Here is a 17,043-nt window from a genome sequence, read left to right on the forward strand (position 1 = left end):
TAAATTATAATATAGAAAATCATGTCACTAGTATTAGAATTATCATCTTACCATGGCCCAGATGGGAATCATTAATTCATTAGCAACCAAAAACGGAAAACTGCCGTCTCCCATCTACTCATAGTGCTTCCCATCGCTCCACCACCTCATGGCACTATTCTTTCAGTCACCTTCCACTTCGTCGGAGCCAATTTGATACAAAAGAAAGGAAAAATAACACCAATAGGGGATTAATTGATGTCAAGACTGAAGGTCTTAACATTGATTTATACAAGTATTACAATTTATTTATAGAACAATGGGATCAACTGACAAGGGCAAGCACTAGACTTATTCAACTGTATTTAATTGTTCTGCTATATGATGTTAGTTCTTCAAGAGAGTAGTGAGCACATTACACCGCTGTTAGCCACTCCCATTTGTAATTTTTCAGTCTCTAAAGATCTGAATACTCTCAGAATAAAAGATTGCAACCAAATACGTGGTGTGGAACTTGTATATTAACCAGAAAAATATTTACCTAAAACGCCTTATTCAAGTTCCTCCATGATCAGAAACAACCGCCTTTCACTCTGAAAGAGTGTTGACAGAGCACCTAGACTGAACCAAACGTGTACTCCAATAGTAACCCAACAGTTTACCAGTGGTACTTGGCTGCAACAAGGACTTCCTCATAAATCTCGGCAGCATGGTCCCAACTAAGATCTTGTGTCATCCCTCGTGTTTGGATACCTTCCCAACTGTCTTTATACTGACGGAATGTCAATAAACAGTTGCCTAAAGCATGAATCAGGCGGTGTGCCTCGGCCCGATCAAATGTCCAGCCAAGACCAGAGTTGCTATATGGATCAAAAGGTTGGACAGTATCTTTCAGTCCACCAACAGCATGAACAACAGGAATAGTTCCATACTTCATTGCATATAGCTGATTAAGCCCACAAGGCTCAAACCTCGAAGGCATAAGTAATATATCTGCTCCAGCAGTGATCCTGTGAGCCGTCTTCACAGAAAACCCAACCCATCCTCTTACTTTATCTGGGTATTGGCTTTCAAATTGCTTGAGCATCTGTTCCAGATCCTGCCTCCCTGTGCCTAACATGACTAGCTGCACATCTAGGCCCATCAACCAAGGAATTGATTCTGCTATGATATCAACACCTTTCTGGTTATCTAGCCTTCCAATAAAACCAAGCAATGGAACATCATCTCGAACAGGCAAACCGAGCTCCTTTTGCAGAGCTGCCTTACACTGTGCTTTACCAGGTTTCAGCGTCTCAAGGGAATAGTTAATGTACCCGTCAGATTGTAGATGAACATCCAATTGTGGGTTCCATTCGTTCACATCAATCCCATTCACTATGCCTCTTAATTTCCAATCATTCTCGCTGATAATCCCATCTAAACCCCAACCGCCTTCCTGAGTTTTCAGCTCCCATGCATACCCATGACTTACAGTCACTATGCGATCAGCAGCTTTGAGACCAGCAGCAAAGATATTGAAATGCTCTCCGCCAACTGGATCATACATCTTGAAGTAGTCAATGTAGTGTGGTGGAAGATCCACGCAGGAAAAATCATCTACAGGACCACGACCCTGACAGTAAACAATTGGTTAAGTAACTCAGAAGTCAATAAAAAATCAGATCTTAACTGGTCTAGCATGGAAAGAGTAATGTTTAGCATTGTTTATAAGTGGACCTTGTTCATCATGACACACAAAGTCAGAAGATGATGACATGTCTAGGGTTGGGTTGCAGCACATTTGGGCCAAAAGGAAGGAGCCACTCACATAATGATTTGTACGGAAAACTTCATGTTTCCACAAAAATAAGATGCTGCTCAGCAATCATCGTGAAGAACACAAATATGTTGCATCCAGCTTAGATATGAGAATTGGAGAAACTGATTAAGTTACAATATAGACGCTTCTAAATGCATATATGGATCATGGAATAGTTAAGGAAGCAGAAGGCCTTTCTTTTGTTTTTTTTTTTTTTTTTTTAACTTCTTTTTTTATTTGGATTACTCCTCTTTTCAAGTTTGTCCATGCATGTTTTCAACCATTAATGTCTTTAAAAATCTATAAGTAAAAGAATATTGTTATATATATGATATTTTGATATTGTACAATGATAGAATGAAAGAAGCAGAGTGTGTAAATAGAGTAATAATTAAAGTAATTTATCTAAAAAACAGAGGAAGTATCAAATAAAGATTTTGAAATGCTTCCCAGAATATGCAAAGAAACTTCAGTGAGAGAAGCCATATATTATGCAGCATTATTTTACACTATGTAATAGGCTTTAAATTCTCTGGAATAAACATCACCATGGAAACATTATGACTGGCAACAATGTATTGACAAGCAGATGTATACAATATTACAATTATGGGTGCAGCTATAGTAATCAAACTTCAAAAAATTAGTTAAAATTCAAGCCCATCAATTACAGCATACCTGATGTGCTATGTTGTGGATGACAAGGACTGATCGTGTGTACATCATCAGGCCATTGTCACGATAGTATGCTTTCAAATACACTGGTAGCAGAGCGGTATGCCAATCATTTGCAATAAAAACCAAATTGCCATCACCGTAGCACACACCTCCACAAGGGACATGCCAAGGAACCTGGAAAAATCAAGACTCTGCTCTGCTCATCAGTGTTATATACAATCAAAGGCAATCTCTGTAGATCAATCAGTTCCAGGAGAGGTTATGTATACATTGATGTTACTAGACCTACCAACAAGAAAATCTTCACTTGTAGGCTGTAGCTGCCTTAGGTAATAGTGTGATACTTTAGTGGAAGGCTAAATAGCTATCACGTGTCCATACATTTTTAAGCATAAATAGTGAGTTTCAAGCTCAAATTTGAGCTAGCATAGGATTGGCAGTAAATAATACTCTATTCACCCCTCAATAATCACTAATACACACACAAACTACCTCTATTCTACATGTACCCACTTTTGTTTTAAGCCATTCTATCAAATTCTATCTTTTTTCAATCTTTCCATTCTTGGTAAACATTATATAATATTAATGGATCTTTGCCTTTCCCTTAAATTAAAATTCATATTTAACTAACACTCTCTTTTCTTTGTATAAATAATAAACAAGCATGCTTTCCACAAAAGTTACACTCTTAAAACCAATCACCGCACAAAGATCCAGCACTTACAATAAATCATAATTTCGTGCACACACACACACACATTAAATAAAAATGACTTACAGAAATAAATTCATAGAGCACAAAATTTTTCTCCAGACAACAGACAGAAAAGATAGTGTTGCCATAGTTTAGTTAAATTCCATTCACTTCAGTGTTTGTCAAGCTGAGTTTTGACAAAATATAGTTCAAAGAGAAAAGAGAATATTTGGAAAATAGACAATAAAAACAGCTTAAGTGGAGTAATGGGTGAAACGCTTAGTGAGATCATGGATCATTAGTATTGCTAAGTGAAAATAACTGCAATGTTAAAAGAAAATTTCATATTAAATTACATATATTACTTGCACTTCCAAGTCTCCAACTACTGCTTTATATAAGGTCCAGTTCACAAATATGCATATCCTTCATTACAGCCAAAACAGGAACAGCAGAAAATGAAAAGCATAAAACAAGGCTATTGAATTGAATTATACCTCCACGGCAGCCTTGCAAAATAAAGCCATACGTTTCAAAATGTCCTACAAATACAGTGATATGGATGAAAATCAGGAACGTCATATAACAAAGCAGGAAAATAATATAAATTCAACACAAATATCAGAAATGATTATTCTAGCATTCAAGTAATTGGAAAACAGGGTCTAATTACTCTAATTAACCAGAACACATTAAGTTGCATATGTGAAAGTTCCGCAAAGAATATCCAGTAACTGTCTACTTGAAAACATATCTATGTACTGAAATAAAAGCTGCATGAGATAATTGATTGACTTAGAGACATAATGGAAAAATATCACTTTGGGGAACTATTAGTCGTTTATAAACATTCCTATGTACTGAAATAAAAGCTGCATGAGATAATTGATTGACTTAAAGACATATTGGGAAAATATCACTTTGGGGAACTATATGTCGTTGTTTATAAACTGACTCAAACATGCATGTCCAATTGTTTACTGAAGTAAAACCTTCTTATAGTGTTCATATTCTTTATCTTAAAATATTTTGCATGGTTGTATGGATCAGTAAGCAATTAAACAGCTGTTGTGAAATTGAATTAGAGGGCATTAATGCAGAGGATGAAATAAAATACATAATAGAATCCATCTCTTAAAAACCTTAAAAGTACACACCAAACACTAGAAAGTAAAATTTCATAATTGTCTGAAACAGCATCAATTTCTTTACCTGTCTACTACCCCCATATATATCATTCAGATGACGAAACATTGGGGCTTCAATAAATACAAAGTCCACACCATCAATGTATGTCTGGAAGTAATTTACTTCTATGTCCTGCAAAAACCATACTCAATTGAGTTGAAACAGCATAAGAACTGATTGCCATAGTTTCTGAAGGGCAGGCTAAAGCTTATCCATATTTCTACCTGGCCATCCACCCGATATCTTCTCATCACTCCCGTATGGTGAGTATCAGCATAGTCACCATATCGAGGTGTCACAACCTGAAAAGTAAAATAAAAAACTTTAACTGAAGTAAAAAAAAAAAAAAAACGGATTGAAAAAGAATATCCGAGATATGTAATTTTCTACAAAATTTACACTTCCATAGACGCAGGCATGTTATTATGGAGTATAACTTGTGGAATTTCCAAGTCTGAATGGAGCTTCTTTAAGACCAAAACATGAGAAAAAGTACCCCCGCTTGATAGAATATATGAAAGGTCATAGCTCATAAAATCAATCTATAGAACTGAAAAGAGTCAAGTCTAGAATAGTATACACTCTACAGTAACTTCTGGGATTGAGAATTTAAGGTTAGAGAAAAGAATCTTCTTCATCAACTGAACATAGTCCTAAAACTTCAGCACAAATTCATAGAATTAGAATTAGTTTCAATGAAATATCCAATACATTTTACGAGCCAGAGAAGGAGGATTGTCTCACCATTACTCGATGCCCACGCCTAGCCAAAGCTTTTGGCAAGGACCCAGCAACATCTCCAAGACCACCTATGAGAACTCATTGCAATTACTTTATGCAGCCAAAAAACATGCACACAAGCATGCGAACGTGAAAACAAGAATATTTGTGAAACTGATTACAAAGAAATTCAGCAACACTTATTACTATTTAAAGATATAAACCAAGCATATATTTATACTCCCTCTGTCCCATAATATAGTTACTGTCTTACTTTTTGGGTGCCCCAAAATGTTGTTCCTATTTCACTTTTTTTTTTTCCCCTTTTTTAGACACTACGAAATATCTATAATACCCTTATTATTTTTGTCTTTACTTAATACACTACCCAAAAAACTCTCACATTTCTTATTATTATTTGTGCCCTCACCTACTTTTATGTACACTCTTCATTTATGAATTTATTATTTGTCCAACTCACATGTCTTGTACTTTTCTCATTTTTTCATGTACTTCATGTATAATTTCAGTGAAATTACACAAACGAGAACTATATTATGGAACGGAGGGTGTTATATATATATATATATATATATACATATATTATCCCTCCATCCCATAATATAGTTCTTGTTTTCCTATTTTAGAGAGCCAAAATGTTATTCCTATTTCTATTTTTGGATAATATGTAAAGACCATTATAACCTCACTTTTTTAACTTTATTCATTCTACTTCCTACAATACCCTTGAATTTTGCACATGCCTTGTACTTCTCTCCACTTTGTCTCTCTAAATTTTGTCTATATTTGTACTTTTCACTTTTATTAATGTACATCATCTACTTTCTCCTCCTATTTCTTAAATACTATGAAAAAACACAAACAAGAACTATATTATGGGACGGAGGGAGAGTGTATATATATATATATACATAATTTGTTACTCGGACTCTTCATTTCACCTCACGTACCGGTGTCGGGCCCTCGACACTCGGACATGGGTATGACACCCAGATACTTCATTTTTAGTTCAAATCATGGAACTTTTTCACAAAATAGCCGAGTCGGACGCTTGGACACGTACCCATGTTGGACATGGGTACCCGAGTCCAAGTAACATAGTATATATATATATATATATATATATATATATATATATATATATATATATATATATATATATATATATATATATATTAGTCATGCCCATTCAAAAAACTAAATATAAATAAGTATGGGTTCTCACATATGGACCTATTCTCACCCGATCGCTCTCCTATATTAAATTTCAGATGTTCTAGATGATTCTCAATACTACCAAAAGTTCGGTGCACAATAAAATTAAGTATACTTGGTTGAGGCTACACAAGTTCATGGGCACTCACATACTACATTCCATATAAAATTATAGAGACCTCCATTTGCAATTTATATAGGCTTGTGCCAGATGCAATAATGTACAAGTACTTTTAGTTTAAGTTCTCAAGGGAAATAAAAACCTGTTTTACACCAAGGCGCACATTCTGCAGCAACCAAGATCACATTCATCACATTTGCTCCGGCAAGAGGGGGTGGCTTGGTTTCTTCACCAACAGGATGATACACTTGCTCATTATTTTCTAACTGTTTTTCCTTTTCATCCTTAATGCTAGAAGGAATGTAACTCCTTGACAAAAAATTTGGCTGCATAGAGTTTTCTTCAGATTTCTTTAATGTATTCAAACCATTGGAAGTTCTTTCATGTGATGAGCTTTCAGTGGTTTCCCTTTTACCAAAACGTGAGCTTACAGAGGTTGATTTTTCTGGTGTCCTAGTCAAGACTTCAGTATCCCCTTTACCAAAACTTGAGCTTCCATCAGACTTAGATGGAGATTTTTCTAGTGCCCTAGTCAAGACTTCTTTTCGCACGGAGGAACCCATGTTTAATGGGGATTTTCCCTGTTCTTTTCTATCATCACGCAAATTAACAGGAGTTGGCAGTTGGTCTTTACTAGCCTTGCTCGAAACAGTGCTGCTGTTATTCTCATTATTGGCATGCGTTTGACTTTTACTATCATCATCAACCTTTGGAGAAGAGTTGTCACTATTTTTGGTGAAGGGTTCTCCATCATGGTTGATCATAGTACTTTTGATAGAAGAAACTAGCTTCTTCCTTTCAGCAATCTGCACATTAGAAGGACAATATAGTGATATACTCATCCTATTACGTTAACAAATTTTAGAGGGATGAAGGATATATTAGTTAAACAGTTAAGCACATTAGAAAAAGTAAATATGCATGCCAATCGACAATACCTGAGGCTAAAAATAAGTTCCGTCAATATTTTTGCAGTATTACAGATATACCAATCAAAGAACAGATACACAAACAAACATAAATTTTTAGCTCAAGGCTTCCAGCTTAAGCCATCAATGTCTAGTTTGTAACAGATTTTCGTCTTTTGTTCATGGTTGCATGCAGATTATTCAGGAGTGGTTTGAGTTCCAAGGGTGGATTGAGTTGCTTGAGGAATCATGTTTGACATATCCTGAACTTGTGAGACAGTTCTACACCCATATTGACCCACAGTTACCTAAAAAGTGGTGTTCCAAATAGGTCAAATACAATGATTATTTCCTTTTATTTCAACCTTCATACATGAAATCTTTATTTCAATCAAAACATCTTGTTGAATATTTGACCCGTTAAGGTTAAGATCAAAATAGATATATGTAAATCAGCAATATCTAGAAATACAGCTGTATTAGATAAGAGCAGCTTAGTCCACTAATTGAAATTACAAATTACTAAGCCACAGTGTAATGGAAATAAATGGCCATATTCCCTCATACCAGAAACGCGTTGTCAGTGGAGGACCTACATCGGGGCCAGGGTAGCACGTGCTACCCCTCAAAAAAATAATACGTTGAAACACACTGCAGTACAGATTCTACATAAATACTATTTACTATTAAACATAAACAGCGTTGCTCTGGTGGAGTGGGAAGTACGACACTAGTTGTTGTATGTGTGCAGGTCAGGGGTTCACCTTTAGGCTACAAGTTTAGTTTTTTTTTCTTTCTTTCTTTTTTTTTTTTTTTAAGAAACCTTTTTATATAGTCATTCATTTCCACACTTTAAAAAAGAAAACTAGCTTATTAATTTAGAATACTCCCTTATGCATTATAATTCATGTTTTCTGTTGAAACCCATTGTAAACCCACTTTGTGAGTGTCCCACATTGGAGAATGAGGAGAAATGGTTCCATTTTATAAAGTAGAGAATTACCCCTACTATCACTAATTGGTTTTAGTATGGAATCTCCTTAACCTTATTTATGGACCAAACTCTCCTCCTCCTGGTTTGGATTGGGTTGAATAGGTCCATTTTGTATTCTCTCAAAATTTAACATTTTCATAACACCTTTTACAAATAAAATTTCTTTTCATTTTCATAACATGTTTTCCAATGCTCATACTTAGCCATTAATATATTCAGTTATATATTAGTAACAATATTTATGAAAATTTACATTGAAATGCAGATAAAAATATAACATGTGATAATTTTTATCTTACATACAAACATACAACGGTTATCATATAAAACTTAGACTTATGAATAATAGGGAGTACTTTTTAATTTGATTGTAGTATATTGAAAACTAGAGCATTCATTATTTGCAAACAAAAAAATAAAAAAATAAAAACTAGTTGCAAATAAATGCTTACAACATTATGTGGTTATTATTACTCCATTTGTTACAATATTCAAGTATGACTAGTACATGTGCCAACAAAGAACTTTAATCGATAATATCTTACAATATAACAAGTACAAAATATAAAAGTTGATATTGGGAAACTATACATTGTTATGATTATAACAAGTATTCACATAATTTTGTTTAATTGTATGGATAAAGCACCAATATTAGTCAAAATGATGATTTTTTTCAAAATAAAAAACAAGTCAAAGTAGTATATGTGAATAGTAAAAACTCAAAATCGGGCACTTGGGAGTATAGTAATATACGACAAGACAGGCATTATAAAAAAAATTAACCCAATTTGTTCGGTTGATAGCTGTATGATGCGATAACCTAGCTAAATAATTTATAATGAGTTTCTAGCTATTTAAGTTTTTTCTAGTTATCTAATGCGTAGTGCTACCCCTAGTTAGAAATCCCGAATTCGCCACTGTGCAACATAATCATCATGGCTCAGCTATTACCTTCAAGAACTACATAGGAGAGTCAGAAGGAATGCACTAGCATACAAAATAACTTCAATATTCCAAGAATCTTCTCAACTCAGAATCTGAGCCCAGTCTCCATGTTAAACTAGAAGTACAGGTTGGAATTTTAAGAGATGGGTTTCCGAGTGAGAGTGGTGTTCAACTTCACACAAGAATGGATGGTTGAGAAACAAATTCCAAGGGCAGGAATTCTAACATTAAGGCATTCAAACCAATTGGATAAGTAAACAATTCTGTTTAAGGTGTAGTAGCTAGTAACCTAGATCGCTTTTACTTTAAATTAGATTACATAGAATAGTACTAACTGACTTCACTCTAACACTAGGATTATAGCATAAAACCAGTTACTAAACCAACTAAGCCGCATAACTGCAAACAAAGTTCATTCACCAAATGGTCTTTTCTTATCTCATGGATAACACGATATATTTTTCCAAACCATGTTTTTTTAATTCTCACACCCCTTCAACGGTGTGATAGGAGGCATTCATAGGTCATGACAAATGAGGTTACCATCATTGTACTACCTTTGTTATATATTATGTGCAACTTTTGAATATTATTTGTAAGATATAAAAATTCAAAAGTTGCACATAATATGTAACGGATGCAGTAACCATTATCAATAATCAGTCACACAGAAATCAAGTTCCATTACCGCAAATCCATACGATATCACCTTTACGCTACCTAATCTTAGAATAGCATATGTAAAAACTTCATTATTAGGTTCTCACTCTCTCATCACCATCAAGATAGCACAAGACTAGAACAAAACCGACTTCAATGAAGATTCAATAGCTTTAGTAAACGAGGTATGAAAGTCTAAAACTAGGCACCAAACCGACTTCAATAACAATAGAAATGTGAACAAAGCAAGAATAACTTATACCTGTTGAAGTAGCTCTTTCTGCATAGCTAGAACCTTATTACTCTTCTCAATTGTAGCTTGGACAGCATCATCAGTCTCATTGCTATCTTCCCCTTCAGCCGAATCATTCGAAACCGCCTTTAACCGATTAAAACCCCATGAATCTCCTCTCCTACACCCATTCACTGATTTCATACAGCACAAGGATGACCTCCCATGAGCATAATCACCATTATGATCCAAAAACTTCAGAAAACCACCGCAATCCAAAGGCTTTCGCCGTTGATAAGCCAAAGGGTGAGACCCAATTGAGTTATGGCGCAAACACCTCGTCTCAATGGTAAAAGGAAACGAATTTAGAGACGCCATATAGTGTTCGACGAAATGCGTGAATGAAAAGTTCAGGGTTTTGGGTAAAATCACAGTGACCCAGTTCAGAAAATTGGAAATGGAAGTAAACCCAGAAATTGAAATTTCGATTGGAAGTGGAATTTGATGAAGAAAGGAGGAGAGAGAAAGTGGGTGATATTGGGAACAGTGAATTGCAGAAAGCAAGAACAACGAGTTAACTCAGCAGTCACGAACACGTTGGTTAAGAAAGGAGGACCCACAACATTAGAAGATCATGAAAAACCTGGGAATTTATGAGGTTGTTATGAAATATATAGAAATTAGAAGATTAAGAGAAGAAGGTAATAAGAGAAGTATTACTACTTTTATGTATTACTCTTGGTAATATTTTTTGTGTATCATACAAGTGAAATTACATGGTTATTTATAGTAGTAAAAACCACTATTACATTGTGGGCTATAACCTTAGAGGGTGGCAATTAGGGTTGGCTATTATATTAAATGTAATGAAGAAATTGGAGTGTGGACATTCACACCTTGACTAAATTAATTAACTCTTAACACTCCCCCTTGAATGTCCATACAGAATAGGGTATATGTTGCCTCGTTAAAACCTTGCTAGGTAAAACCCTTTAGGATAAAAGCCATAGCTAAGGGAAAAGAGTACAACAATATATTACTATATGCTTTAGTGTACTGCCTCATTAAAAACCTTGTCAGGAAAAACCCATTGGGATAAAAACCTGATCGAAGGGAAAAAGAGTGCAGTGCATATAATGCTCCCCCTGATTTTAACATAGTTTATGAAGACAACGCATCCCAATCTTGTGGACCAACCGCTCAACACTCTTCGAAGGTAGGGACTTTGTAAACAAGTCTGCAAGATTATCAGATGATTGGATCTGTTGGACATTTATCTTCCCTTCCTTCTGCAAATCGTGTGTAAAGAACAGTTTTGGGGATATATGTTTAGTCCTATCACCTTTAATATATCCTTCAGTTACTTGTGCGATACATGCAGTATTATCTTCGTAAATGATGGTTGGACTTTCAGTTACTTCTTTCATCCCACATTCTTCTTGGATATTGCCGATCATTGACCTTAGCCATACACACTCACGTCCTGCTTCATAAAGGGCAATCAACTCAGCATGATTTGATGATGTCGCAGTTAAGGTTTGCTTTGTTGATTTCCAAGAAATTGCAGTTCCACCATAGGTGAACAGATATCCAGTTTGTGACTTGGCGTTTTGTGGGTCTGATAGATATCCAGCATCTGCATATTCGATGAGGGTGGCATCTTGCCTTGATTGATAAAACAAACCAAGATCTTTTGTTCCTCGTAGATATCGTAGTAAGTGTCTTACTCCTTTCCAGTGTCTCTTCGTTGGTGCGTTGCTAAACCTGGCTAACAAATTCACAGAAAAAGCTATGTCTGGTCTAGTATTGTTAGCTAGATACATTAGAGCCCCAATTGCACTTAGATATGGTACTTCAGGACCAAGGACATCCTCGTTTTCCTCTCGAGGTCTAAATGGATCATATTTCATAGTCAAAGACCGAACAATCATCGGGGTGTTTGTTGGGGTCGCTTTGTCCATGAAAAAACGTTTTAACACTCTTTCGGTGTAGTTAGACTGATGGACGAAAATACCATTATTTAAGTGCTCAATTTGCAATCCAAGGCAAAATTTAGTTTGTCCAAGGTCTTTCATCTCAAATTCTTTCATCAAGTATTTTGCAGTTATTTCAAGTTCATTTGGGGTTCCAATGATATTCAAGTCATCAACATAAACTGCAACAATTGCAAACCCTGATTGTGATCTCTTAATGAAAACACAAGGACTGATTTGATTATTCTTGAACCCTTCTTTCATAAGGTATTCACTAAGACGATTATACCACATCCTCCCAGACTGTTTTAATCCATAAAGTGACCTTTTTAATTTTATGGAAAGTAAATGTCTAGGCTTGTGGTTTACTGGTAATTTTAGTCCATCTGGGACTTTCATATAAATATCTGTATCGAGTGACCCATATAAATATGCGGTCACTACATCCATCAATCGCATCTTTAGTCCTTCTGAGACTGTCAAGCTTACCAGAAATCTTAACGTAGTTGCATCAACTACGGGAGAATATGTCTCCTCATAATCAATCCCTGGAATTTGAGAAAAACCTTGGGCTACAAGTCTTGCCTTGTATCTAACAATTTCATTTTTCTCATTTCGTTTTCTCACAAATACCCACTTGTATCCAACTGGCTTTACACCTTCTGGTGTAAGGGTTATTTTTCCAAACACTTCTCGTTTTTCGAGTGACTTTAACTCTGTCTGCATTGCCTCTTTCCATTTTGGCCAATCATGCCTGCAACGACATTCTTCCATTGTTCTTGGTTCACTATCATTTTCGTCAGATGCCATTTCAATTGCAATGGAATATGCAAATATTTCATTTACGATAACATCATTTCTATTCCAATAATTCCTGGTAGAAACAAAGTTTATTGAAGTTTCATTGTTATCGATGTCATGGTCATCTTGTTCATCCCCTTTCGGATTATCATCTTTTTCTCTATTCTCATCTGTACTTTGTCTTTCTTGACCTTCCGTAAGGGGAATGTTGTTGATCTCATCAGGTCTTTTTAATTTTCTTGGTTTAGAGTCTTTTGAACCAAGTGGTCTTCCACGCTTTCGGCGTGCTAGAGATTCATTTTCAATGATCTTATCACCAGATGGAATTTCAATTCGTGCAGGGGCATTTTCAGCTGGTATATGTGATTTTGTCACTTTCTTTGCATCTATAAATGCATCAGGCAGCTGATTTGCAATGCTTTGTAAATGAACAATTTTCTGAACTTCTTGTTCACACATATTTGTTCGTGGATCAAACATTGACAATTGTGTTGCATTCCAAATGATTTCTATTTCTTTCTTTCGTGGGTCCACTTTCTCTCTCCCTAAGGCTGGGAATACTGTCTCATTGAAATGACAGTCGGCAAATCTGGCCGTAAATAAATCACCGGTCATTGGTTCAAGATATTTAATTATGGAGGGTGATTCAAATCCAACATAAATTCCCAGCCTTCTTTGTGGACCCATCTTTGTTCGTTGGGGTGGAGCAATAGGAACATACACCGCACAACCAAAAAATTTTAGATGTGAGACATTAGGTTCTCGACCAAAAACTAATTGTAGTGGTGAGAACTTATGATAAGCAGTTGGTCTCAATCTAATTAGAGTTGCCGCATGTATTATGGCATGACCCCAAGCAGATGAAGGCAATTTTGATCTCATCAATAATGGCCTTGCAATCAATTGTAGTCTCTTAATTAATGACTCAGCAAGTCCATTTTGTGTATGAACATGAGCTACTGGATGTTCTACAACAATTCCAATCGACATACAATAATCATTAAATGTTTGGGATGTAAATTCCCCAGCATTGTCAAGCCTTATTCTTTTTATTGTATGGTCTGGAAATTGTGCTCTTAGTTTAATAATTTGAGCAAGGAGTTTTGCAAAAGCAACATTTCTACTGGATAAGAGACTTACATGTGACCATCGAGTTGAGGCATCAATTAATACCATAAAATATCGGAATGGTCCACATGCAGGATTAATTGGTCCACAAATGTCTCCTTGAATCCTCTCTAAAAATGTTGGAGATTCAGTAGCAATTTTGTTCATAGATGGCCTTATTATTAATTTGCCAAGTGAACATGCAGAGCATGTTAATTCATCTGATCGAGGGATTTTGACATTCCTAATTGAATGTCCTACTGAATTTGCTATAATCTTGTGCATCATTCCTGTACCAGGATGACCCAAACGATCATGCCATAAATTTAGCAGATTCTTATTATCTAACTTCTGGTTAGATATCGAATTTATTTCAACTGGTCGTATATCTATATGATATAACCCTGAAGAATATGCTGGCAATTTCTCATACACATGTTTCTTGCCATGTTTTTCTGCCGTGAGGCATAAATATTCCTTTTGATCCACTATCATTGTTTCTAAATGAAAACCATTTTGACGCACATCTTTAAAACTTATAAGATTTCTTCGAGATTTACTCGAATATAAAGCGTCATTAATGATTAATTTTGTTCCATTTGGGAGTATTATGCAAGCTTTTCCAGAACCTTCTATTAGCTTGGCTGACCCAGAAATGGTATTAACATTTGCTTGAAACAATCTTAACTTTAAAAAATATTTTCTATCCTTCAGAATAGTGTGTGTTGTTCCACTGTCCAAAAGGCATTGAAATTTGGAACCAACTTCGGGCAGATCCATATCTTCATAAAATAATAAGTATAAGATTAGTTTAAGATAATTAAACTGGACTTACTTTATTAATGATGAAAAATTAAAAGTACATAACTTGAACATGAAAAAAAACATACAAGAAAAGTACATAATGAAAACATAATACATATCATAGTAATTGATGAATTATCTAAACATGATTATTCTCTCCAAAGATAAATTCACCACCAGCTTCACCATTGTCTATGTGGAAATCAGACACATCAAGGCTAATTCCAGGGACATTTTCTTCATTAACATAATTTGTTTCGGCATGTTTTTCTTTCCCTTTAATGGAAGCCTGGTATAGTTCTACCAGATGTTTGGCCGTACGACAAGTACGTCCCCAATGTCCAGTCATGCCACATCTATAACATGTGTCTTTTCCTTTTGTGGTGGCTTGATTTTTGTTTCCTTGTTGATGCCCCCTTTGAGTGTTGTTTCTAGGGGGAAATTGGCCTCTACCACGGCCATAACCACGTCCACGGCCACGTCCACGGAAATTTCCACGACCTCTGCCACGGTTATTATATTTTCCACGTCCACCTCTATGAGCAACATTTGTCTCAGGTGGATTTGAGCTTTCTACAGCATTTGTTTCATTGAATGCTTGAGACCCAGTTGGTCTTAGGTTGTGATTCTTCAACAGAAGATCATTATTCTTTTCAGCAACCAATAATGTAGAAATAAGCTCAGAATATTTTGCAAAGCCTCTTTCACGGTATTGCTGTTGCAATACAATGTTGTTAGCATGGAATGTAGAGAGTGTTTTCTCTATCATTTGCACTTCAGTGACTGGTTGATCACAATATCTCAATATTGATACGATTTTATATAGTGATGAATTATAATCACTGACAGATTTAAAGTCCTGAAATCTCAGGTTTGTCCATTCAAACTGTGCTGAAGGAAGGAGTACCCTTTTGTGGTGGTCATACCTTCCTTTCAGGCTATCCCCTAGTTCTTTGGGATTTTCCACCATTAAATACTCAGTTTTTAAACTGTTATGTAAATGGTGCCTTAAGAGAACTATAGCTTTTGCTTTCTCTTGATCAGTAGGAACTTTAATTTGAGCAGGGGCATCTTTTTCGCTTCCTGGGATGGTAATTTCTTTGATTGTATGTTCCAATCCCTGAGCCTTTAAATTCATTTGGGCATCAACTGTCCATTCAAGATAATTATGTCCGGACAAGTCTAATACGTCAAATTGTCTTTTCATCAAGTCTCCCATTTTAACTACAATCAAATAGGTAATTATTATTAAGCCAATTAAGCAAGTGATAATTAAAGTAATCAAATTGTGATCATAATAATAATCCATTTAAAACATATTTGCTTCTCCCCCTTGGGTTATTATTATGATTTACATAAAGTTAAGCTAAAATTAAACATGATAATTACTTTAGTTAAACAACGACAACAACAAATATAACAATAACAATGATAATAATAACAATAACAATAAATACTACTACTATTACTATATCACCGACAACAACAACAACAATAATAATAATAATATTAATGACATACATTAATGATAAGACAAAAGGAACATTTATTATAACAAAATGCACTTATAATCTACCTAGAAGACAAAAAAAACTTGAAGTACTACGGAGATTACATGCATGAATTCCCTTTGTCGAAAAACCGAGCGCTACTTATGTAAAATGATGAAAATCATCATTGCCATTAATAAAACTACTAGGGCCATAATTAAAACTAAATATAGTTTTAATTTCCTTAAATCTTCTTCAAAGGTAAAGGGGTGTGGTGGTTGTCGGTTGTCGACGGGGAACATGGTGTGTGACCGATGTAAATGGAGGAAGAAGAAGAGGAGATAATTTGGGTAAAGTTTAAGGAGGGGATAAGGTTTGTATGGTGAAATAAGGGGGTGTAATCCGCCTTTTATAGGGGGGTAAATTATCTGTTTCAGCTTTACACTACTGTAAAAATATCATACAATGTTCTAGTAGACTGGTAAAATAATTGTAATCAAACTATTAATATTTACAAACGTAAATAAGTATCACACTGGGATGCAAGCCGTAGTAGTCCGAGAACCCTAATCTATTCATGAGGTCAAGGGTTCGAAAACTGAAAGAAACATAAAAGTGTGTAATCTAAAAATTAAATAAATATAAAGGCTGCATCATTTTTTTCATTTCAGTAATTATGCACAAGTAAGTAAGTATAAACGTGATT

The 17,043-nt window shown here is 35.2% G+C and overlaps 1 protein-coding gene across 1 annotated transcript; it reads right to left on the reverse strand.

Moving 5' to 3' along the window:
- Window positions 1–214: 214 nt before the first annotated feature.
- Window positions 215–10,727, reverse strand: LOC145586207 (granule-bound starch synthase 2, chloroplastic/amyloplastic-like). The gene is made up of 8 exons (XM_081642980.1): window positions 10,193–10,727; window positions 6,563–7,226; window positions 5,088–5,152; window positions 4,568–4,645; window positions 4,368–4,475; window positions 3,653–3,697; window positions 2,459–2,632; window positions 215–1,594 (listed from the first exon to the last, which is right to left on the reverse strand). Exons 1-8 carry the CDS (start codon window positions 10,538–10,540, stop codon window positions 638–640), a joined length of 2,439 nt encoding a protein of 812 aa, XP_081499106.1. The 5' UTR covers window positions 10,541–10,727; the 3' UTR covers window positions 215–637.
- Window positions 10,728–17,043: the final 6,316 nt, after the last annotated feature.

The sequence above is a fragment of the Chenopodium album genome, chromosome 16 (genome assembly GCF_948465745.1).
Source record: "Chenopodium album chromosome 16, dcCheAlbu1.1, whole genome shotgun sequence".
Taxonomy (NCBI): Eukaryota; Viridiplantae; Streptophyta; class Magnoliopsida; order Caryophyllales; family Amaranthaceae; genus Chenopodium; species Chenopodium album.